General features: G+C 55.5%; 1 protein-coding gene and 1 pseudogene across 1 annotated transcript in view; one reads left to right on the forward strand and one right to left on the reverse strand.

Moving 5' to 3' along the window:
* The first annotated feature begins 1,580 nt into the window (after window positions 1-1,580).
* On the forward strand, window positions 1,581-3,236 carry LOC103053035 (T-complex protein 1 subunit theta pseudogene; annotated as a pseudogene).
* A 19,285-nt stretch (window positions 3,237-22,521) lies between these two features.
* The window catches only part of EFNB3 (ephrin B3), a 40,360-nt gene continuing 37,819 nt past the window's right edge, over window positions 22,522-25,062 (reverse strand). The window contains exon 5 of the mRNA XM_007442054.3: window positions 22,522-24,501. Coding sequence (XP_007442116.1) covers window positions 24,095-24,501 — 407 coding nt within the window. The 3' untranslated portion in view covers window positions 22,522-24,094. The remainder of the gene's footprint in view (window positions 24,502-25,062) is intronic.

Below are 25,062 nucleotides of genomic sequence, written 5' to 3' on the forward strand. Positions count from 1 at the left end.
GTGATAGGGATTGGCTGGGTAAGGTACCATGAATGGTGAAAAAAGCATAAAACACATGCCAGTTTGGGGGCCCAGCGCAGTGCCAAGTCAGTAAGTCCATAAACAAGTGTGTCGTTGTAACCACAGGGCATAACAATATGCCATAGCCTAAAATACAATAGAACAAAATAAAAGAGAATAGAATAATAAAAAGCGCGCTAGATGGAACGAAATCAAAACAAGATCAGGCCAGAGCTGTGATTAAGAACTTAAAAATGTCTGAGTTTAGGCGGTGAACAGCCAAAATAGCCACCCAGCTATCAACAGCTGGAAACACATCAGCAAGAAGGTAATTCAACCAGTCAAGGTCTGAGCCCTTGAACGCACCTACCCTCAACCGTTTGGCCCCAGTTGCATTGCAAATGGGAAGAGCGCAATGCCGCTCACAAAACCCAGCGCTTCTGCTAAAGCGAGCAGAAAGCTGGTGGTTTTCCAGCGGGTTGGCGGGATGGGCGAGGGCCAGTGGCCGCCCTCTGGAATGCCCAGTGTGACATCACCCCACGCGCCCCCTCCCACCGCAGCAGCCGTTTACCGGTCGCTTCCGCCACCCAAGCCCTTGGCGTATTTCCTCGCAGCCTTGGGTCTTGCGGGCCCCTTCTCAGCGACCACAGTAGGGTACCCTTGATGTCTGGGATGGGGGTCCCTGCCCTGCTTTGTGTATTTAATCTGGGACCCTTTGGGATTAAGCCTCTAGGGTTAAACCCAAGGCCACATGTTTTAGGAAGCCGTGGGCCCTGAGACGGGGCAGGGTGGGGTTCAAGCCTGGGGAGCAGCACGGAAGATGCGGGTCGTTTGGGACGGGTTGATTTCCCTGTTTCCCCCTGTTAATTTATACCGCACCGTCTATAAAGGAAAACAGAAGAGGTTCCCAGCTCTAAAGGGTTTATAAACGAGACGAGAGATAGAGAAGGGGAGTGGAGTGGAGGCAAGGGAGAGGGGAGGCAGGAATGCGATGATGAAAGCATTTTATTACCTTCTTTAAAGCATTTTATGCCACCCTTCATTGTATTATGAATGACAAGGCAACAACGCCTTAGAAACTATCAAAGCAGCAGCTGAACCCTTAAAGCAGATGAATAGCACTTTCTTAGGGCTGGTTGTAGCTAGGCAGCCTTCGCCAGCCTGGGGTCCAGAGGTATGGTGGCTGGGGATGATGGGAGCTGAAAATAAATGAACCGGCAGAGGAGGTCCTGGGGAGCAGCAGTGGGTTCACAAAAAGGAAAGAGAAGCGGGGTGTCCACCAGGTATGCTCAAAAAGGTCAAGATGGCAGCCACGACAGTGCAGTTGACTTTTTTGGCCATACCGTATGGACACCCCTCATGAAAGGCGTTGAAGGGAGAGGAGTCCTTGAAGATAAAGCTGGAGATCCAAGATGGCAGAGAGGGAGGACTTTCCTTCCCAGAAAGCTGAGCAGAGGGCTTGCTTGTCCAAATCAATGTTTGGAAATAAAGTTCTTTATCTCAGCATCCTCCAACCCTACCCGAACCTGGGGATAGGGTCTCCTTTCTACTCCAGCCCACTGCTTCTCTCTCCACAGGCCATGGCGTCTCACGTCCCAGTGGCCCCTGGTCTTCCCCAGATGCTCAAAGCAGGCATGAAGTACTTCAGTGGCTTGCAGGAGACCCTCTTCAGCAACCTGATGGCCTGTAAGGTGTTAATGCGCTGCCTGCGCACTTGCTACGGTCCCTTCGGGCACAACAAGCTGGTGGTCAACCACCTGGGCAAGACTTTCCACTCCTCCCACGCTGCCACCATTTTGAGGGAGCTGGAACTGGAGAACCCCGTGGCGTGTTTCTTGCGCTCAGCTGCTGAAACGCAAGAGGAAGAGACAGGAGATGGCACGAATTTTGTCGTCCTCCTGGCTGGAGCTCTGCTGGAGAACGCTGAGAAGCTCCTGAGGTCAGGGCTCCCGGTTGTCCACATTCGAGCTGGCTATGACATGGCTTGCAAAGAAGTTCTGCGGCTGTTGCCTGGCCTGGTCTGCTTCACACTGAAAAACCCCCATAACCTGGAGGAGGTGCAGTGGGTATTGCAGACCATTATGGGCAGCAAAATCTTTGGCCACCAGAACTTCTTGTCCAGGCTGGTGGCCAAGGCCTGCATCTCGGTGCTGCCTCCAGACCACTCAGCCTTCAACCCAGATCTCATCCATGTCTTCAAAGTCCCAGGGGGTGGTGTCTTGGACTCCTATGTCCTGGAGGGGATGGTCATCCCCACAGAGGCAGAGGGGGTCATCAAGCGAATGGAGAGAGCCCACATTGTGGTCTACTGTTGTCCCTTTGGTCTCCCCAAATTGGAAGCCAAGAACACGGTCACATTTGAAAGCGCTGCTGACCTGAAAAACTTTGGGAAAGCGGAAGAAAATCTAATAGCCCAGCAAGTCCTGGCTCTCGCTAAAGCTGGTGTCAATGTCATGGTGGTGGGAGGAAAGGTGGATGCGTTGGCCCTCTTCTACGCCGACAGGTACAGGATAATGGTGGTGCGGTTGGCCTCCCGGAGGGAGCTCCAGCGCCTGTGCAAAACGGTGGGTGCCACCCTGCTGTTCAAGCCCAGCCTGCCATTGCCTGAGGACATTGGGCACTGCTATCGTGTCTATACCACTGAGATCGGCAGCACCATCGTGGTGATCTTCAGTCAACATGACACCACGTGTCCTTTCACCACCATTGTGCTGCGAGGAGCCACCAGCGAGATGCTGGACTGTCTGGAAGAAGCCATCCGGGATGGAGTACATGTTTACAAGGCCTTGGGCACTGATGCACGGCTCTTGCCAGGGGCCGGGGCCACTGAGATGGCCCTCTCTGTGCGCCTAAGCACTCTGGGGATGTACTACCCCGGATCTGAGCAGTACGGCATCCTGGAGTTCTCCCAAGCTTTGAAAACCCTCCCCGCCACCCTGGCAGATAATTCAGGCCTCCCGGTCAATGAGGTAATGGCCAAGACTGAAGTTCAGCACCAGCTGGGCATGCAGAATACGGGCATCATGCTGGGCGTGGAAGAGGCCAACACCATAGACGCTGCCCAGGAAGGTGTGCTAGACCCATTCCTGGTGAAATACCGAGGCATTGTCCTGGCCACTCAGGTAGCAGTGACACTGTTGGGTGTCAGTGAGATCATGGTCGCAAAGAAGAGTGGGGGTCCCAAGCCACGGGGAGAAAACCCCAACTGGGACCAAGAGCCAGACGCGTTGGATTGAAGGGGTCTCCTTTCTCCTCAGGCTGGCCAAGAGTATTGTATAAATAAAGTAGCCGGCCTGCAGCGGACAGTGTCTCCATCGTTTCCTATTTTTTATTAATAAGATCTTGGAGTCCACGAAAAGTAAATGGGTTTCTCGTTGGCCGTCCGGCATCAGGTAGCGGGAGGGACCCATCTTGGCCTTTCCGCTAATGTCCAGCTTCCCCGACTGCTGGATGTGCTGGTTGCAGCTGATAAAGAGTTGGACTCCAAGGACGTGGAGAAAGGAATTCTGTGAAAAGAGCTCCCTGGCAGAAGGTCTGCAATTAATATATAACGCAGATTAACCACGTATTTGTGAGAATGGGCCAAGACTTACACCCTTCCTTCAAGGCCTCCCTTTGTATTTGTTCAACAATCCTTGGAGACCGATTGACCTGGGATGGGGTCACGCGGGAGCAAGGGGTTATGCCAAGCTGCCCACTGAGCCTCTGGTGGGGCTGTCCTCACCGGGTCCACTCTGCACGCCAGCTCTTCCCCACCTGGGCTCCTTCCAGGCTCCCCACGCCATCCTCCCCAACTGCCCACGGCCAGGCCGGGTGGGATAATGGGACGCGTCGTCCCACACCAGGCTGGGGAACGCTGCCGTTCACCGGGAGGAGTGCTGGGGGGCCCCCTGGCGCCTGCTGGTGCGCGGCACCTGCATCTTCCGCCCCCCTGTCCAAAAGCAGCAATTAGCAAATGCGATTCCCATCCAGGCGTAATTAAGTAAATGGCCTGCAATAAGGCCCATCTCGCCATAATCAATTATATTAACCCATGTTAGTTTTCAGGTGCAGTCTGACATTTGGATGAGAGACTGGATAAGGCAGATGCTAGATGCTGGCCGAGAGGACCAGCTGGGTGCCAGCAGCACCCGCCACGCAGGAGGAAAGAAAGGGGACCGCCCCGATGCCCTGCCTAGGGGAAGACCCCTCGGGGAGCAGAGCAGAGACCCCCTTGGCTCGCTAGGGCTTGGGAAGGACCTCGGAGGGTGGGAGCTCGCATCCTTCCCCACAGCCTTGGAGCGCTACCCGGGAGGCCCAGATTTTTGGCACGATCGTCCTGCATTCCTGCACAACTCCGCGCCTAGTTCAGCTCACGCTGCGGCCGGCCCGGGGGTTCAGCAAGAGCCTTGGGAAGCAGTGGGGCGGGGGGTGGGGGGTGGGAAGGCAGGCCTTCCCCACACCATCCTTCCTCCCCACACCCAGCCTGCCTCAGAGACCCATACAAACAGCCTTTGGAGTGGAAACCCAGCTGTTTGCAGCCTGTGCACTTCCAGACTCCAATGAGCGTCTAGGGATGGCTCTCGGAGAGCCCGCCAAGCCTAGGAACTGCAGCCAAGCAACACAGGGAGAAGAGCTAAGCTGGGTTTCAAATGATTCATTCCGTGGTATTTATTCCAACCGGTAGCCAGCCCTGTCGCAAGGAGAACTCGCTCAACGGCGATGCTTATCTATTTAAAATCCTCCTGCAACTGAATGTCTGTGGCCAAAGGCGTCCCAGCTCACGGCGGATGGGGGCCTTTTTGTGGGGACAGAAGCATGAGGACTAGCAACACCCTTCCCAACTGAATTTGCCCACGGTCTCCCTTTGGCCACTCTTGGGTGGCGTACAGCTCCTTAACCACCACTCAGGCATGAGTAGATATCTCAAACGGGGTGAAAAGGTGCCCATTTGGCTCTATGGGAGGAGATTCCCCCTCCACACACCTTTGCAGGAGCAGCCCTTGAGGCAGTTAGTTCTCCAATTCTTTAGCAGGAAGATTCAGGGGACCGTTGGATCTGTGGTGGGGTGACACCCTTTGAATGCATACGCGTGCGAATCTAGGGCGACTCCCTGGGCTTCAGGAAAAGGCACGGCTCCGTCTGCTCCCACGCGCTGCCAGACCCCAGCAAAAGAAAAGGAGATTCCCGTCCGCTTGAGGTCTCCTCCAGCACTTTGGCTCCGTGGCTTCAATTGCCCCCCAACTGTGGCGTCCCTGCTAATGGGACCCTGTGACCCAGACTTTCTAAAGTGGACCGAGGGGCCAGCTGAGCTCTGGATTAAGACGCCCTGCAATCAGGGATGAAAGCGAGGAGTGGGAAGGGTTTTTAACAAGTAAAAGCACAGTGTTTTTTCCCCTTCTGTTCAGGTGCGACTTTGAGAGGAAGGAAAAATGCTTCTTAAGGGGAGAGACCTCTGCAACAGAGGGAGGTCAGGACACAAATAGCAGTGGGGGGGACCGTTTTAAAAGGGGGCTCCTGAGACCCCTTTGCACACATCCCTCCAAAGTCCTGCCGGCTTCCCTCTGTTTTTTGCACGTGCAAAACAGGCCCCTGCGTCTCTGCTGGTCTTCCATGGGGAACTCAAGCTGGATCTGAAGAAGAGGGGGGAGAAATGGGGGGGAACACGGGGGGGGGGGAGACCAGGCTGGGGGGGGCAGAAGGAGGTCTCAGTCACAGCAGGAGGGGTGTGAGAAGAGGTGTGAGGAACGAGAGGTGGAAGAACGAACAGGCGGAGAAGTGTGAATGGCAAAGGCAGAGAGGAGGGACGGGCCGCCGGGGTGAGGTTTGAGGGTGGGGAATTGAGCCTGCCAGGAGAGACGGTTAGGAAGGAAGGTAGCAGCCAGCAGGGGCTCTGCCAGGGAAAGGTGTGGGGCATAGACCCTCTTTAGGAATCCTACTTCGTTAAAAACAGGAGTGGGTTGTATGAACATCATAGCCTGGCCCTTCATCCAGCACAGCTGGCCCCTTTGGAGGTGGTTGGGACTTCAATTCCCAGAATTCAGAGCAAACAGGCTAGGAATTCTGGGAGTGGCAGTCCTGATGCATCTGGAGAACATCTGCCTAGGGAAGGCAGAGCTAAGTCAACTGGGAAAGGAAGCCTTCCCTAACTTGCTGCCCTGCAGAGGACAACTCCCATTTTCCCCAGGTACGTCTGGGGAGCATGAGGTCAGGCTGGCCTTGGGACAGAGGTGGCGTCCCCTCCTGTCTAGGGAAATCCAACAGGTGACCACCTGCCAGCTACATCTAGGCCAGCGTTTCTCAACCTTAGCAACTTACGACGGGTGGACTTCAACTCCCAGGATTCCCCAGCCACATTTCTGGGAGTTGAAGTCCACACATCTTAAAGTGCTGGCTGGGGAATTCTGGGAGCTGTAGTCCACACAAGGTTGCCAAGATTGCAAAACACTGGGCTAGTCGAGAAGAGACACAGGGGACCACACCTGGCAAGAAGGAGGTAGGTGGAACCGGGGGAGGAGGTGGGACTTCCTAGCAAGCCTGTATGGGGGCCAGGGAAGATGGGAATTTTGGAGGTGTCAGGTCAGGGGCCAAAGTGTTCGGGGTGCAGAAGGTGCCCCCTGGCTCCTCCTGAGGAGGGCAGCTGTGGGACCCCCAGGCAAGCATCTGTTCTCCTAACTGGGCACAGTTGGCCAAGAAGCCCGTCGCCCTCCTGGGAAGCCCTCCCGGGAAAGCCAGGCCAGAGGCAGAAACGCGAAAGCGACGGACGATGCATTTCCTTCGCCGCCCCACTAATCGAGGGCAATGGCCACCCTGGCCCCGGCCCTCTCGCTGAAAGCAAAGCGAAAGGAGAGCGGCCACCGAGGGAGATCGGAGGGGAGCACCAGGGCCGGACGGACAAAGACTGTCAGCTGGACCGGCTGAGGCCGGAGGGAGAGTGGAAGGAGATGACCTTTCTGTGGGCCTCCAGGATTTGGCACACCTTTCTGATGCTAAATCAGTCCAGCGGCGGAGGCCAGACACATACTGCAAAAAAAGAAAAAGAAAAAAAGAACTTTCTTGGCTCATCGGCCGATTTCATCTCTTTTGTCCTGTCTGCTTTATGTCCGGGTGGCCTTTCGCTTCTCTCGGCTCCTCGACAGATTCCCACCAGAAGTTCTTTTCATGCTCTGAGCTCCAGGAGGCTCGGCTTATTCTCTCGGCTTGTAAGGAGTGAACTTTTCCAATCCGTCAATATTTAACTTCTCCGTGGGGGCCACTCCACTCCAGCTCCGTTCCACTCCCCGTGTGCCAGAGGTTCCCCAAATCGCATGCCCGCCCTGCCCCCCGCCCCGCCAATGCCACGGTCGTCGACGGCTGTCGTAGTAACTCTTTCTGCAGAGGCAAGGAGGGAGGCGGTCTGGAAAAGCAAGGGGACCCGGGGGTGGGGGGCAGCTGAGGGGGAAGGCCCACCTCCCAACATTGCTAGACCTTGCCTTCAGTTTGGGCGAAGGCAGCTGAAGGGGAAGACGAAACAGGGGTGTTAGTTCCCCGAATCTCAGACCGGGAAGCGAAGTGGGTTCTCGACAGTCTAGTACGTCACCACTTTTGGTCTTTGCTTAGAACCTGTCTCCAGTAGTAATGTATGGCTGTGAGAGCTGGACCATAAAGAAGGCTGAGCGCCGAAGAATTGATGCCTTTGAACTGTGGTGCTGGAGAAGACTCTTAGGAGTCCCTTGGACTGCTAGGAGGTCAAACTGGTCAGTCTTAAAGGAAATCAACCCTGATTGCTCATTGGAAGGATCGATAATGAAGCTCAAGCTCAGATATTTTGGCCACCTAATGCGAAGAGAGATCTCTTTGGAGAAGACCCTGATGCTGGGAAAGATGGAAGGCAAAAGGAGAAGAGGACGGCAGAGGATGAGATGGTTAGATGGCATCACTGAAGCAATGAGCATGAAACTGAGCAAACTCAGGGAGGCAGTGAAGGACAGGAAGGCCTGGCGCAATATGGTTCATGGGGTCACGAAGAGTCGGACACGACTTAACGACTAAACAACTAGAACCTGTCAGCCTTCCCGGGTAGACCAGACAGGAACCACGACCCAAAGAGCTAATTCTACCTTATTGTAAGGCTACATTAACAGGATCTTGCAAGTCTGAGAGGACAAATCTCCCGCAGTCTCTTTTTATAGCCTGAGAAGTTATAGAGGTTCCTTTTTGAGTTCCTTTCTCTTTCCATTATGCAGCTGTGGGCTATGCCCTCTCTTATCGGATTGTTCTCTAGGCAGCATCTCTTCCCCCCGCATCATTCCCACATACCATTACACAACCCCTTCGGCTACCAAAGTCCACACCACATTTCTGCTGCGGGGCAGGGGGTCCCAAAGTGAATTTTCTGGAAAGTCTCTCGGACAAGAAACTTTTCAGAGCCTTGATTGTGTGACAAGTAGCCTGTCCCAGGGTGGGTTTGCCCTCAACTGAAACAGGAAGGTGGGTGCTTGTTCCTATGCCAGTTAGCCACTTCTGGATGACCTTGACTTTTGTTTGGGAGCTAAGCAAGGTCAGACCTGGTGAGTTCTTGGATGGGACGCCCCCAGGGAATCCCAAGATCAGTGGCCACCCTGGGGAGTCGGAACACCTTCCAGGAGGTGTCCATGGACCAACCATGAATCAAGGTCAATCTGAAGATTTTCCTTCCCTTTACGTCGCCTGAACCCAGCTTTGAAAACCATGGTTGGTGACCACAGGGAGTGAGCTGAGCCAATTGTGGCCTTACAGACCCATGGTTAAGCAAACCACACCGAAGCATCTTGGGGGGAACCAGGTCATGCTGTGTCATTCCTCTGCGCTCCATAACCAAGCAGCTGCTTCAGGGGGAAGCCCACCGGAGCCAGACCCCTGCGTGGGGCACTACTGCTCTTTTCCAGAAGAGATTGGCTGATCATGGCGGCGATCCAGTCCTGGGCTAGAGGCCTAAGCCACACACCACTCTTGTTTTGGTCCTGAATAGCATTCAGCTATTCTCCATCAACATGAGCTGCCTTTTTGGCAACCCATGACGAAGTAGAAAAAGGGGAGCATAACACAAGCAAGCAAAATTAGCAGTTATTACAAAATCTGGGATTTTAGCATTACACCGTGTTACGAACGCCCTGTTTCTCCTTTCACTTTGCTCCTCCTCGCCTTTTCCTCCCTCTGGCGCGTTCTAAAGCAACCGATGCACACTTATGCCTTTGCACGCCCCAAACACACAAAACTATAATTGCGCAGCCCTCTGAACAGCCACGCCGGGATTGCCACATGAGGGCCTGGGAATAATCAGAGCCTGATTTGCCATGATAAGAGCCCTGCGGGTTTTCTGGCCACCGAATCTTGGAAGGGGTTGGCGTCTTTTCGGCCCCCAACAGAGCCTCCATAGCCCTTCACCCTCGCGTAGGCTTGCGCACACAGACCGGCAGCGAACACGGTTGGAATGGCAAAACAACTGCCCCGCCACTTTCATAGCAACGGGGTCTGCGCACGGCTCCCCACTCCACCTGCCGCACCACTGCCATGGGAGGGGGCCAAGAAGATGGGGGGGGAGAGGCAGGGAGCACGCCATACAAAAGAGGCGAGATCAGAGTTTATACATAAAAGGGAAATGTCATTAGTGTTACTTTACATGGAAATGTAATCAAAGGTTCTTCCCGCTCCTTTTGTCTTAATTAGGGACTATTGATAGGTGTTTCTTCCTCTCCAAACGAGAGTGCAACGGTGTCTGGGGATTAATAAAGTTTCCCTCTCCCCCCCGCCCTCCCCCCTGCCCCCTCCCCATCTCCAGTTCCCCCAGGTAGCTCTGCTCTCAAACTGGGCTGCTCCGGAGTCTGGGAGCCCAGACCGAACCCAGAATGTGCAGACGGAGCTGTGAAATAACACAGCCCACAGCCAAGATGCCAGCTTAGCGGGTGTCAGTCCCCCCTCGCTACACACGCACACAACACACAGGCAGACACAGGAAGGTAACACATCCGTCAGGGACGAGGAGGAGAGATTGCCCTGTGGATGGAAGGGACGGGAGAGTCGGGAAGGACGGGAAAGGAAAGGGTGATGGGGAGAGGAACACGGATGCACCCTGCTCAGCCTCTCGCTCTCCCTGCCCAAGAAAGGCCCACGGGCGCAGCCCATACAGGAGGACATCCGTGCACCTTCCGGGAGAGCGGGCGAGGGCCACCGAGCTGGCGCTTTTAAGCGTAACTCAACTGCTGGTTCTCTACTTCTGCCCGGCCTTGGATGGGCAGATCAGAACCAACGTGGACGCCTCACCAGCCACACGTTGCTCGCCCAGCTCCAGGAGCACCGAGCTGGTCAGCCTCAACCCGAGGGTGTGCCGAGGCCTATGAACACCTGCACAGGTGGGTTTTCTGTTGTCAAAGAGTCTAGTGCCGTGTTTCTCAACCTTGGCAGCTTTAAGATGGGTGGACTTCAACTCCCAGAATTCCCCAGCCAGCACATGCTGGCTGGGGAATTCTGGGAGTTGAAGTCCACCCATCTTAAAGCTGCCAAGGTTGAGAAACACTGGTCTAAGTGTCAAAGCCCAACCAGGGGCCTTTGCTGCAGACAGTGGGGCAATCACAGCTCAGTCCACAATTCAACACAATTGCAGGAAACGCAGAGAGCCCAATACCGAAAGCCCCTTTACGCAGCCTAAAGGCCGACAGTATTGAGAAGAGCTGACGGCAGACGCTAGACCACTTCACAGCAATATCCTCTTAAAGCATCCTTGTCTCCCAGCGGACTGCTCATCCCAAGATTCCCTTCCAAGTAGCCTCGCGCCGCCTTCTCCTCCTTGGCTTTCGGATTTCAACACGGCGGCGTCGACGTTCTCAGAGGTTTGGAGGCCACCTCTCCGTCTTGAGCAGAATCCCAGGGCTGGCGAATCAGGGCCGAGGGGGACCGGCCCTGCCAAGGCCTCCGTGCCAGCTGAGGCTCACGGGACCCTTTACCCGGCTCTGGAAAGAGGATTCAGCCGAGGGGGCCGTGACCCCTTTGCACCTCTCGCCAGGCTGAAAGGTGGGGCTGGGGTGAGTGCGTTTTGCAAAGCCAGCCAGCACTCAGACGCAGCCGCCTGGATCCAGGCCCTGGCTTGGCAGGGGGATTTGAGACAGGTCGAGGATGATGGAGCAATGGTGTGCCCCCCGCCTGCCCTTGGCTACCCATTCCCCACTGCTACAGCTGTCGTACCGTTTGCCTCCCAAGCCTGGACTGTGGGAATGGGAAGACATTTGCTGATCTCCTGCCCTGGGGCGTGATTGATGTTGGTTTTAAATTAAAATCCTGTATCTTTTCCCCCTGTTTAATAAATGTTGGTTCTTAAGCAAAACTTTCCCCTCCATCCCACCAGAGAGCCAGACAAACCTTTTGTTCCCAAGATTTGCTGAGCACACAGGTTTCCAGCAATGCCGTGGGACGGCTGCACCCGCCCGGCGTGCCCCTTCGAAATCTGCCCCTGCCTTTTTTTCCAGGGGGAGGGGGCAGCTGGAAGCAGCGCTTCCAACCCATTGAAATTCCGGCAAGGCCTGACGCGGAGAACACGGCTGGCAACGGACCGAAAGGAAAACGGGGCAGGTCGGGGTGGGGCGGGGCGGGGTGGGGGGCAGCCACAGATGCCCTCCAGGCAAGAATGTATGCTGGGATTGCTTTGAAGGGAAAGCATTTTGCAAGTGAGGTGCGTGAGTAAATAGTTCGACAAACAAAGGCGTATTTTCGTGAAATGGCCCGACCACAAGGAACCTGCTGGCACTCGTGGGTTGTTCCACCCAAGCCCGCATCCCCTGGTTATGGGGAGAGAAGGAGCAGCGCCCCTGGCCTGTCTTCTCGGCCGGTCCGCTGTTTTCAACCCTGGAGCTGCTGCGGGGCTTCTGCTGAGCCCCCCGGGACCCCTCCGATATCTGGGCTCCCTTCCTGGCACCAGATCAGGCAAACTCAGCTCGATGATGGTTTGGTCACAACAACCCGACCCAACCATGATTTGTGGTAAACACCCTTCCTTCTGCTTGCCCCCCATTTTTCCTTCCCTGCAGATGCTGAGGTAGCTTCACGCTCCTTTGCCAGCTGCTTCTCTCCTTACACACACACACACACACACACAGTCTGTCTCAATTAACACCTCCAAAAAGGAGGTGGCAAGGACTGGATCTGGTGACATGCCGCTGGAGAGACCGTGATGGTTCCTTCCTTTCCTTCCAGCCCTTCTGCTTCCTTCGAATGCCACCCCCGCCCCCTCCAAGATGGCTGGTCCTTAAACCACGGGAAAGAGAAGGTAATCGAACCCACCAGCTTCTTTCCAGCCCTTCAACGCGTGGGAAAAAACAGCCACCACAACAGTACCTCTGAGCATGTTAAGCTAGCCTTCCACCTCACCAACCCAGACATGGCTCCTCCTGAGGGCATTTGGCTTCTGGAAAGGCTGGGATCCCTTCACACAACACGCTAAACCTGAACCTGGATTTAGGTTTGTCGCATGTTGCACCCAAGTAAATAAACTAGGTTACGTGCTGATTCACACGACGCGCTGACCCACCAGCCCTGTGGCCCCCATTTCAGCCTTCTCTTGTCTGTGGTGTGAATGGAGCCAATATCTACCCGTGCTCCAGGTAGCTGCCCCTCAAGGCCCGCCTTTGCCAACCTGAAAGGTCCCTCTGATGGCATGGCAGGGGATGATAGGTCCACTTTGAGGAAGGCTCCTTGGAATGCTGCAAGGGAACCAGGGCCATGCTTCCCTTTCAGACAGGCCCAGCGCCAGCCTTGGTGGGTTGGCCACCCAAGAGGCAGAGGGCAGAGCACATTGGCCCAAGGGGGCACCGCCAGGGCAAGCAAGCTTCTAGGGGTGCGCGCCAGCCCTGCCAGGCGAAGGCAAGGCAAGTCCTCCTGCATGAAAGGAGCTGATTTGGGGGGTGGGGAGGCTGGCACGGAGGCCGCCCTGCAATTTGCCCGGCTAATTGTGAGCCTGGCTGGTATTCTGCCATCCTCCCCCCCCCCCCGCATTGCCGCAGCACCCAAATAAAAGAGAGTTATTTCGGAAATGTCTGACAAGCAGCTGCCTGACCTTTCGGAGAAACTGACTTGCTTCTTCATGATCGAAATTGCTTGGGATTTTTTCCCCAGTCTTGCGTTCAAAAAAATCAGCCCCACATTGGCGGGTGTCAGAACAGAGCCGTTTCGCAATGAGACCAGCCAGGGAGCTTGGGACTACAGTTCCCAGCATTCCCAGCCAGCGCAGCTGACACATCTGGCAGGGGTGTCCACAGAGCTTCGGCTGCACCGTCACGGCCTCCATCTTGTCCCTGCCTTGTGGACACCCCGCCATCGGGAGAGCCCCATGGGACAGGCCTGGGGAGACCCAGATTCAACCTACCCGGCGCCCTGGATTCCTTTTAGCCAACTACTTTCTTTCAGGCGGTGCCACCTCGCAGGGTTCTTTGGAAGGCAAAACGAAACGAGAAAAGGGAGGGGGAGGGAGGAGGGTCCACGCCAGCCATCCCAGGAGGTTTGCTCCAAGGGCCTGGGCAGGTGGGGAACTCCTTGTCTGGGGGTGGACCGGCCCCATATCACAGCCAGAATTTGGGGCAAGGCTGGTACCCAGACACGACCCGTCTGAGCAAAGGCAGGAGAGAAACGTCCGTTGCGATGGGGGCTGAGCTATTCCAGATCATAACAAACAGAGGGTGGGGAGCAAGGCGGGCCTCTCGGCCCCCTCTCAGAAGAACCCCGAAGCGTGCAACCCCTCGCGTTGCTAAAATTATGCTCAAATTATGGGATTTGCAAGGCTGCGCAGCCAGATCGGCCCCCCCGCCCCTGCAGGAGTTTTGTCCGGGTGAGCGGCTGGCGAGGGGAAGCAGGTTGTGGGCGCAGGGCTTTGGCGTGTGGTTTTCCAGCCAGCCAGCCATGGATCCGCTAAGAGACGTGCCATCCAGCGCAGATTAATTACCCTGCTAATCAGAATGTCACGGGCTCCGTTCTCCAAACGGTTTGCAAAGTCAAGATATATTAGCGGTTCTGCTCGGTGACTTTTCCCAAGCCGCCGTGCTCTGTCCTACCCCAAATGTGCAAATTAAATCACGTGGTCCTTCTCGGCAGCTGCTGTGGCCTCCCCACAAGCGAGGTGCCTTTGTAACAGCTCTCAGTTATATTTCCCAGAAGGCTTTGGGCTTAGTGCTAGTCCAGGGCATTGTGGGAAATTCAGAGGCACCTCCGCCAGCTTGTTGGGTGCTGCCGCCCTCCCTGCCTTAAATAAGCCGGCCAGGAGGGTCACGCTGCCCCCCAACTTCCCTTCGTCTGTGGGAAGGAGGTGGAGTGGGGGTCAGAAAAGTCATGATGGCCGCTCTGACCAGACAATCGGAGCCCTGCTGGGGGAGCCCGTTTGCTTTAGTAAAGATGAAGGGTGGGGCTTTATAATGACGGCCCTCCTTTTTCTGGAAGAACTTTCCCAACAAATCCCCAGGTCCTGTCGCTGTTGCACTTTTTGGTTAAGGTTTTGATTAACTGGCCGATCGATGGATGCCAAACTGGTATATTTTTAAAGGATTGTTTTGCTTTGCTTGACAGCCTAGCGATTTACTTGCTGTGGCTCCTATTCTTTTTTTAGCCCCCCAAATGCTGAATATTCTGGGTGTCTTCTGGAATTGGGGGGGCGACATTTACAGCCGAGTGACTGCGCCGGACATAACACGGCGCACGGTCTCTACCCCGAGGAATCCTTCTGGCCCCTGGTCTCCCCCTGACGAGGAGAGGGGGAGAGGGACGCTTTGGAAGATCCCTGAGAACTCGCCGTGGAGCACCTGTTGGATGGCTGCCTGGAGAGGCAGAAGCCGAGGGCCGGCTGGTGCTGAGGGATCCGGGCTGGAACAGAACGCAAGCCCCGCCTTTGTGACATTCTCTCTAGCTATATTATTATTATTAATTCCTTTTTAATTTCCAGATACAGGAATAAACCCTCAGGCACGCAGGCTGGGGAGGAGAATTGGGCGAGGAATATCCTGAGTCCGGCCGTGGGAGGAGAGAGAAGGCCCCCCTCCCCAAATTCCCCCTCTCGCCATGCCCCTTTCCCAGCCAGCTGGATGCTTTGCACCTAGCCAACTCAGGGGTCCGAGCCCCAGCGCCCCTTCCCCCATTGATGGCAGCCCCCCGAGATGACAGCAGGACGGCCAATTGTGCGCCAGAAGGGAGGGGAGGGGAGGGGGCAACTGGAAAATAAAAACCCCCTCCTCTTTTTCCTAGGAGAGAGATCCTGAGGTCAGGGCATCTTCCCTGGCACAGTGTGTTTTCTGTCACCGGGCAACAAGTTGTCATGGTTACCGTTGCGGTTGCCCAGGGCGATGGCCAGCGATAGGAACACCTCCCCGTGGGGTGTGGTGATGGTGAATAGAGATGTAAAATTTCTGGGGGAAAGAAATTGGAAATGGCTTATGTTCTTTGCTCTCCTGCGCGCTCCCCCTTTCTCCCCCGGGGTGTGGGGGGGGAGAACCACAGGTGGAAAAATTAAACATTTGGAGCGATTGCTTGTCCTCTTCACCTCCAGCCGGGGGGGCTCTTCCAGACTCAAACAGAATATCGAAAATGAATCCATCTCGACGTGCCGATGTGTACAAAGGGAGCCCGCGTTTACCGAGGGGTCACTGGAGGAATTAATAGATCCAGGACGTGATTGTGTGTGTGGGAGAGAGAGGTGTGGGCGCCGGGGTGGGTCTATACACGCAGAGTGTACATTATTCCCCCCGACTCTTTCCATAGTTTCTCCATCTAAGGGAGAGGAGAAGGCCCCCCTGCACACACACACCTTGCATGGCAAAAGAAATTTCCCCAGAAGGGAAAAAAGGGTCCCCTTTGGATGGCGATCCTCCCCCTTACCCCCGCCCCACCCAGAAAAGGAAATGCAATGTGTGTTTGGACTTTTGTGCATTGTGTTCCAGGCATGAGATCACCTTTCACCTCCCTCCTCCCTCTTCCCCTCTCCCTTCTTCTCCTTCCCACCCCATGAGAGATTTCCCCCCTTCGGCTGGCTTTTTAACCCCAACAACCCCCTTCCCCAAAGCAAACCCCTTCGGCTTTCTTCCCTCCATTTGGTGATATCCCACGGCCGGCCACCAGGGGTCAGTATGGCGTCGTGGGCTTTAGCCTGCAGGGCAGGCAAGCATACACCAGGGGGCGACATCGCCAGGGCTGCATAGGGGCATCTGCAAAACAGGGGGCACCTGACACCCCATCCATCCTTGCCGACCTTTGGGCCCGCCACTTCTGCTTGGAGGGGGGCACCTTTGTTTGCCTGTCGCCAAATGTCCCTGGCCTTCCAGCTGCAGGGAGAGAGGGGCAGCCGGGGGGCTGGGGGGCTGGGGGGCTGGGGGGGAGTGATTGATGGAGCACCCTTTTCTCCTCCCGGGTCAGCCCCACAGCAGCTGCGGCCTGTCGCTACCGAGAAGGCCCACCTCTCCTTTCCCATCAGCAGGCTAGAAGAGGGGAGCCGGATGGGGGGGACAGAAAAGTCCGTCAGCTGGGCCCACAACGTGACATGGGGAGCACATGGGGGCTGACCAAAGGCATGATGCTCTTCTTACATGGGGCAGAATGTGGGGTGGGATCTGCTCCCTGGACAATTTGCCTTGTGCATCCTCAGCTTGGATGAAATCAAGGGGCTGATCAAGGGGAGGGGCTGTTCCCACCCTATTTCCACGCTTCCCAGGACCCCTGGATCAGCAAGGGTCCCAACTTTTAACTGGTCCACAGATGCCCCCTCCTACCTTCTGCAAAAGCTTGGGGAGATAGGGGTGTTTGGGGGACCCTTGCATCCTGGGGCCCTCCCAAAGTTTTCATCTACTTTCAGCAAGGGCAGCTGGCTCGGCCTTCTTTTGGAAAGGATGCTGCCCCCCTGAGCAGAGGAGGTAACCTGGGGCTGGCTCGTTTCAGTCTTCCGGTGACTAATCTTGCTAGGGGGAGACCTCCCAACTTACCCTTTAGATGTGCCTCTGGAAGGGGTCCAGCTGGAGAAGACCCCAAGGGAGGAGGTCTTCTAGAAAGCCCACAGTGGGGTTCACATGTTATCCCAAACCTTTGTGGGGCTGATCAAGGTGCAAGCTGTGGTTATATGCCACAGTTTACAACTTCGTGTAATGTGAGAACCCAGCCCCCTGCAGCTTAGTCACCACCAGGGTTAGCCAAATCATGGTTGAGGGTCCTGGGTGAACTCAGCCACTGAGCACCACCGTAGCTGGATTTCTAGTTGTTGGATTCCGACGGGCAACAGCCTGGGATAAATTTTTGAGAAATGGGGCTACCTAAGAGAGCTTTAGCAAGCCTTAGATGCATTTGTTCTATGAAGACCGTAGGAAGGAGGAAGAGACATCATTCAGAGACCAGAGACAGCGAGGGCAACGAAAGGAGAGCGCGGAACCGAAGCTGGCATTTTGGGGCCATTGAATAAGCTTCGTCTGCCCATCGCATCCTCTGCCACAGCTCTCGAGACATCCAGCAGAGCTCCCAGACCTGGGGTGCCACGCTCTGGATGACAGCTAGAGGGCAGCAAGGAGATCCATGAAATCACCCATCTTTGCTGACATCTGGAGGTCTTGGGGAGTGTTGCGGCCCAGATGTCGCAGCCCTACGTCGAAGCACTGGGAAGAGGCCGGATCCCTTTCTGGATCCCACGTGCCAGGTTTTCCCCAGCTGCCGCTCTCCAGATGTAGTGGGATTCCCAGCCAGTGTATGCAAGTGCAAATATTTGTAGGTCTGAGTGGCTACAGAGAAGGGCTTATTGTATTGTCGGAGTATTGCCGGAAGTCTTTTGCAATAGCAGGAGATATATATAGGGCTCAGGGTTGAACGCGACAATAAGACTTTTGCTCTAATTGCGGTTAAAGCAGCTTTTTTCAACCTGGGCAACTTTAAGAGGGGTGGACTTCAACTCCCAGAATTCCCCAGCCAGCAAGGGAATTCTGGGAGTTGAAGTCCACCCCTCTTAAAGTTGCCCAGGTTGAAAAACACAGGGTTAAACAATGGCGAAACAGGAATGCCAACTGCTCATAGCTGATCCTTGCACCAGATTAGGGCTCCGCCCTGGCAGAGCAGCAAACCTGGAAGTGGGATGGACGGAGGGCGGCCGGACAGGGAAGCGATAGCAGGGGCGGGGCAGCGGAAAAGCCACCGTTGTCCCACAAGGTCTGCGTGGGAGGAGAGTGACAAAGCCCTGTTCTCTATGCCCTGCTCCCCGTCCTCTTCCTTGCTCAAGAAGCGCCGCTGGGAACAAAGGGCAGACGGGGATGCCGCCCACACAAGGATAGTGCCACGTGGCGCCACAAAGGCCGAATCAGGCGCTTTGACCTGTACCCGTCTGGGGCAGCTGCAGGAACCCCAGCGCCTCCTTCCCACGCAGACCTCTGCACGAAGGGGCATAAACGTCCTGCCAGAACCTCGGTTAGCACCCTGCGTCAAGTTGGATGAGGAAGATGGGAGTTGGGCTCCCTGTCCGACATGATGTCTGGGGATGGTAGGGGGTCAGCGTCCTTTGTACTTGGAGGATCTGCTACAACTGGAACTTGTGGCGTTCCTTACTTCTCTCTCGTGCCCACGGGCACATCGCAACGAACGTTCTTCCATCTACCTGGCATCGTGGAATGGCTTGCTCCTTCAAGGCACTGCTGGGAGACTCCACGGCCTGCCTATTCTGGACCTCAGAAAAGAACTGGATTGTGTTGAGTTCCAGCCCCTTTCCCTGGCCTTCTGCCCGTTTTTCCACAAGCTGACCCTTCAGAATCCCCAGAATCCCCAGCTGGTGCCACCGTAGGGAATCCTGGGAGTTACAGCTGCTCATCCTGGATCCTGCCCACCTGAGGAGGTTGGTTACTTTGGGCCAAAGCTCCCTTCCAGGATCCCAGAATTCCCTTCCTAGCCAACAGAGCCACTGCAGGGGATTCTGGGGGCTGAAGTCCAGGTTGGGAAAAGCTGTGCTGTTCTAGCTCCTACCTTGTCAAGATCCCCATACCTGGAGGTTAATTCTGGCAAATGCAGCTTCTCTCGGCCCTTCCAGGAGGAGCCCCCTCCTGCTCCCACCCACGCCTATTAAAGGGTAGGAAAGGGGTCCATCGGCACCCATTTTGGAAGCTACCCAGTCAGGGCCCTGGGCCTAGTCCTCGTTCCGACTCCGCAGGTGGGGCTCTTGTTGCCGACAGGAAGACCAACTCAGAACACCCAGCCTAGGCTACGCTGGATGCAAACCGTCAGCATCGGGCTTCCCAGCTGTTTTAAAACCCCCCAGCATTCCCGTGTGGACATCTGCCCGAGAGGACCCACCCTGGCGTGGGTTTGCATCCAAGCGTGCAAATCCGCTTCTGCGCCAATGGCAGTTCAAGACAATGTGTGAAAACCCACTCTTGATTACGAGGATATGACCGACCGCAAAACGTTTGGTTCTGATTCGAGAGAGCGGCGAGCCCAAGGCAGCTTGTGCACGCTCAGAGGCCCTACAGCAGGGCTGCGCAACGTAACGGTGCCTCCAACACCTCCAGTCCTCACCGATGCTGCCAGCTCCATCATGCCCACCGTGCCGCTAGCCCCCAAACAGCTGATTGGCACGCCAGCTATTCTTTGCAGCCCACGATTATTTTTAAGATGACAATCAGGCTCTTTCCCCTTGACCAGGTGTGCAGGCCCATCCTCCCATGTTCCCTAGCAGGGCAAACAAGTCCCAGGCCCCCCGGGGGGGGGGCTAGCCCACCAGCAGCCAAAGACAGATTTGCAAGATGCCCCCAGCTGAATGGGGGCTGCTTGGGGAGGCTCGTGTGCCCTTCAGAGTGACCCGTTTCACGGGGCCGGAGCAATTGCAAACTCCTGAACCCGGCAGATTGTGGTTAAGGGGCCTCTCAGATTAATTCTCTTCTGTCACTGGTGACCCCCCCCTTCTTCCCAGACCCACAAGGAGGCAAACTCCAGCGTGAGCTGGGCAGAGGGCCCTGGAATCTCTACTTATCAACCCATTAGATCTCTCTGCAGTTTAAGCAGGCGGAAAAGGGCGACCCGCATCCCCCCTCCCTCCAGTAGATCCCTCTCCGGCTAGGGCCGGGGACCCCGAACTGCCGCGGGCTCATTAGCAAAGCTTGTTCCAAGTTGGAGACAGGAGGAGAATGTGTGACCTAATTGCGGAGTGACCCCAGGCGACCTCTGGCTCCCAGCCAAGCCGCCAAGCCGGCTGAGCTAATGGGCTCACCCCCCCACTGCACTCCCATGGTAGACAATGGGGGGAGCTCCCCCAAACCCCTCCTTTGACTCATGACGGCCCTTGGACTCGCGAGGGGCGATTTGCAGCCAGGGAGCCGTTTCCTTGCTGGATCCGTTTGTCCGGGCAATTCATTTCTGTCCTGGCAAGGTGGTCCTCTTGGGTTTTGGGTTTGTGTGTGTCCGTGTGTGTGTGTGTGTGTGTGTGTGAGAAAGAGGGAGAAAGAAAGGTTTTCTCCATTCACCCCCACCCCAAATTATGCAAAGTTAAAGGTTAATCCAAATTTCACACACCCATTCAATATGGGGCTGGAATCTCCACGGTCTGTAAGGCCATATTTGGAAGACGACTGTATCCATCGCTGGAGAAAACAGAAAGGCAACTTCAAAGTCTCCATAAAAAATGAAAACAGAGAGGAAAGGAAACGTTTCAGTTTAGTTAGCAAACCCTGAAATGATAAATCCAAACGTCTGAAGGAATGGCTGTGCTCAGACCACCACCGAGCCAAACCAAACTCTGTTTTGGGATGGCCTGGTTTACCCCGCCCACCAAGATCAATCACGCCCCCCCCCCGCATAACTTTTGCAAGCCTCTGGACATCTTGCCACCTGCCAGCTCGGCACCCAGTCTGGTGCTGACCCTTCTTACGAAGAATAACTCAATGGAAGCCCGCCCTCTGCAAAAAGCAAAGCGAGAACCTCCAGCGTAAACTTATTTCGGCCCCAGGTGGACTAGAATGCATTCTTAGCAAGCAAAATGCGGAGGAGACGGTGGCCAAATGCTCCGTTTGGAAAAACGCCCACCGGCCCAGAGAAAAAGGCAGAGGGACGTCGAGGGGGAAGAGGACTTTCTGGGAGGCAAAGGAGGATGCGGAGAGCAGCTGCGCGTGTTCGGGTCCTGCTCTGGTGAGCAGGATGGAGAAGTCGCCCACCCGGGCGTCGCAGAAGTGGCATCTTCTGCAGGGCGCCCCCTTGTGGAGATGGGGAGAGGCGCTCCTTCATTACGGCACCCCTTTCCCCATGGTGGGGACACCCTCTGAATCACATTGCGCCTCCGTGCACCCCTCCGCAGCAGCCAATTCCTTCTCCAACAGCCCCCTCCCAATATGGCGCCTTGTGTTCTCTCCCAGCCCCCCCTTTCGTGGCCAGTTCTGCCCTCCTCCTTCGCCGGGGTGGGTGCAGGATCAGCATCTCTCTTGCACGGCTGAGTTGCACGCCGTTGCTCCTGTTCCCAAAATAACCTCATCACTCCCGGTCTCTGCTGACAAGGTATCTGGATGCAAGAGGAGACAGGCCCCCCATACTCGGGTTGGTGGGGTAGGAGGGGAGTGCAGGGAGAGATGGGGGGCAGGAGGAGGTTCTGCCCCCCAATGGGGGACACACTTGCCTGTTGCAATCAGAACAAATTGGAGCGTCGGGAGATTACACTTTCCTGGAAAAGCTTGTGCTTGTCTGGCCCATCCCTTACTTCCCCTTCCCCCAAATTCTCACCCCATAGATTCCCCTTGGCTGCTGTTTACTTAACGCAGGCCCAGGCATGGCCGAGTGGGCGGGGGACTCCTCAATTAGATCCCTGGTACAAGGGGCGGACGTAGCCCTGGGGAGTCAGGGCTGCGCACGCTGTCCTCATCCGTCACGCGGAAAGCAGGGCCCGCCGGTCCAAGGCCTTGAGAAGGGACGGAGAGGCTTTGGGTGGGGGGCATGGCTGTTGGGGGCCAGGAGAGAAACCCGGCCCAATCTCGTGAGCGCCGCAGCTCCCCGTGCCCAAAATCTGCCCGCTTCCATTTCGGATCAACTGACTTTGAGGCAGGGAGCTGAAAGGGCAGACAAACATTGCTAACCGCGTGTCACTTCTTCCCAAGCATCAAGGCGGCTTTTGTCTAAAAGAATGCATTTTTTCAGGACAGGCTCCAGTGATTTTTTTTCCCCCCTTATTTGCCCTGAGAACTGTTTCCAGTTCTAGCCTTGAACATGTGCAGAATGCTTTCTGCTTGCCTTCAGACAAGCAGGACATCAGAGCAAGCTGCTGGCTGTTATTCAAAGCTAGGCTGGGGTGCACCCACTCACCCACCCACCCAGATGACTTTAGGCCATATATGAGCCCTTTCACCAAAAGGGCGAGTCCCTGAACAGCCCACCCAAGCAGAACTTCACCCTTGCATTTTTTTCCAGAAAACACAGGAAGGACAGAATGCATTCCACCCATCTTCACTGTCCGGTGGAGGTCAAATTATCCCAGCTGTACGGTTTTATGACGAGAAGACCCACAGCCCCTTGAAGGTCCACGGTGGCGTCAAGGGAGGAACCGGTGTTGTCGTTTTTTTTAATTATTATTTTTTAATGGGATGAGAGCGGAGGAAATAAGCAAAGACGAGTCCAAGACATGTTGCACAAGAACGTCTATAATCAACAATGTCCAACAGTAAAATTCCACCAACGAAACTAAGAAACTTTCAGATTAAAAAAAAAAACACAAAACCAAACAACCGAAAAATCTTCTGTTAAAGCTGAAAAAAACCAGAGTTTCCCCTGAAAATTGACCCACGTCAATTTCCCACGTGGGAAAGTTGACCCACGTACGTTTCCCAGTCTAACACAAGAAGACGTCCCGCCTCTTTCGGCGTTCCACTAAACATCACACACGATATGTTGCCACTTCATCAAAACTCCATCAAACGTTTGGGAAATCACTCCCAAATTGCGAGGGGGGCGGGGAGAGAGACACACGAAAACTTTGAGGAACTCATCTTCCCCTTCCACCCCGCTGCAACTCCTACTTCCAACACGGACTGGTGGGAAGGTCAGCCATTTTGTTTGTCATCTCCTTCGAGCAACCGAGCAGAAGACTTCAAAATGGTTGCTGCCGGATAAACAAACCCCCGATCCCTTCCCCAGGAACGGAGTCCGATCTGTGGATCCCTCCGTTGCCCAACAGTGTTCCCAATCCAAACGTTGGCAGAGAAAGGGGCTCTTCACCCACGCTGATCCACGGGAACTGGATGTACATGTGTGTCTGGTCTACGGGGAACTGGCGATTTGGGAGGAGAGATGCAGGCGAGCGGCGGAAGAGCCCCTTTGTCCGCAAGGCTACATCAGAAGGAACCCCATGGCAAAAAGGAGAGATCTCGCAGAGGCAACACTGCCGAAATACCAAAATTGTGCGAACTTTCAAAGTAAAACAAAAAACAAAAACATCTGAAATGTTGCTTTTGGGTCACACGGCGGTTGGAATAAGGCAGACCTGCAATCTTCCTTGTTCTGATTTGTGGCACTAACATGAAATGCAACCCTTTAGAGCGCTGGGGGTTTGCTTTTAACCCCCCTCCCCAGATGTCTAACCTTATCAGCACGGCCCGTGAATAAGCTGTCAAAGGGAAAAGAGAAAGACAGACAAGGCAATCGAATTGAATTATTGCGAAGAAACGGGTGTGCGAAGTACAGGCTGGAGACTTCAACTCCCAAATCTCTTTTGGCAGGTGGGCACACCGGTGGGAGCTGAACTTCACACTTGGGCTGGACCCTGCCAAGGAATCGACAGCTTTGAGGCCAAGAGAGGGGTCCTGAGGAGGGGGAAGGGCTGTCGCTATAAAATTTGCTCGGACTTGACCGGAAGGAGGTTGGCATCCCTCGTCCGGTTTCTCCTTGGAAAGCCAGAATCCTGAGGGGAGAGGAGTCCCTGCTTCCGTTGCGGCAGAAACGTCTCAGTTCCAGTGTCCCCTCAAATAACTGGAGGGGAACCAGGCACCTGTGCATCGAGCCCCTCTTGGTGCAGCATCCGAGTCGAGCGAGAGCAGCGTGGGGGGCAATGTCCATTGTGCCCCGTCTGTTCCGAGTCCTTGCTTGCCCACCACAGAGGTCCAAGGCTGCCTGTGGGAGCTCAGCTAAGCCACCCCTCGCCTCATACTTTGTAGTAGATGTTGGCCGGGCTCTGCGGTGGCATCTCTTGCACGATATAGACGGGGTGGCCGTAGTCGCCGCTCACCTTCTCGTAATGCGGGCAGAACGCACTGTCTGAAGTCCTGAGTGGGATGATGATGTCGCTTGGCTCAGAACCGTTGTTGTTGGCGCCACCTCCCCCGCCAGCTCGCTTGGGGCTGGTCAGGGTGCTGAGGGACAACGGTGGGTGGTGAGACTCGCTGTGCTTTGCCCGGTGGTGGCGGTAACACAGGGCCCCCGTCACGGCCGCTGCCACCAGCAGGACAAAAGCTGCTCCCCCAGCAGCGCCAGCAATGATGGGCACGTTGGACTGTGGTAAAGGGCCATTTTCTCCACCCACCTTCCCGGTGGTGTTTCCAGAGGGGGGTCCTGTGGGGGAAGGAAAGCAGGCATTAGTCTTGCTCCCATTGAACCAACCTGTTAGACCGCCATGGGCCGGAGGAGGACAGGGAAAAGCTCTGACCCTCCCTGACAATGGACACAAATGGTTGAAAAGTGGCTGGTGCATCGTGCAGTCCCAAAGGAACACCTGCCTGCCCAGCCAATCGTTAGTGTCCGTCAACTCCGATTAATAGAACTAATTGCCTTCCAGAAACCTGCCTCGGCCAGGCTCGCAGGGATAGTTCAGTCTTCAAGGCCCATCACTTCCTACCCTGCCCCCCTCCAATTCCCTCTTCTATTCCTGCTGAAAGAGGATAGGACAGACAAACTCTTCACGGGGAACCCACTATTCCCCCGCCGCTTCCCTGTCTGTGGTTGCCAAAGTATCAGGTCTGTTACCTAGACTGAGACAGGAAATAGGGGAGAAGGCTGACCCACTGCTTCTGCCCCAGCTAAATCTCCAATCTCAGCTGACATGAAGGTCACCTGGGAGACCAGACGCAGGAAGCCAGGACCCTGGTCCTCCATCTGTTTGGAGGTAACCACCTC

This window comes from Python bivittatus, unplaced genomic scaffold (assembly GCF_059951505.1).
Source record: "Python bivittatus isolate LINGU-HERP-01145 unplaced genomic scaffold, Pbiv_v1 ctg000370_np1212, whole genome shotgun sequence".
NCBI lineage: Eukaryota > Metazoa > Chordata > Lepidosauria > Squamata > Pythonidae > Python > Python bivittatus.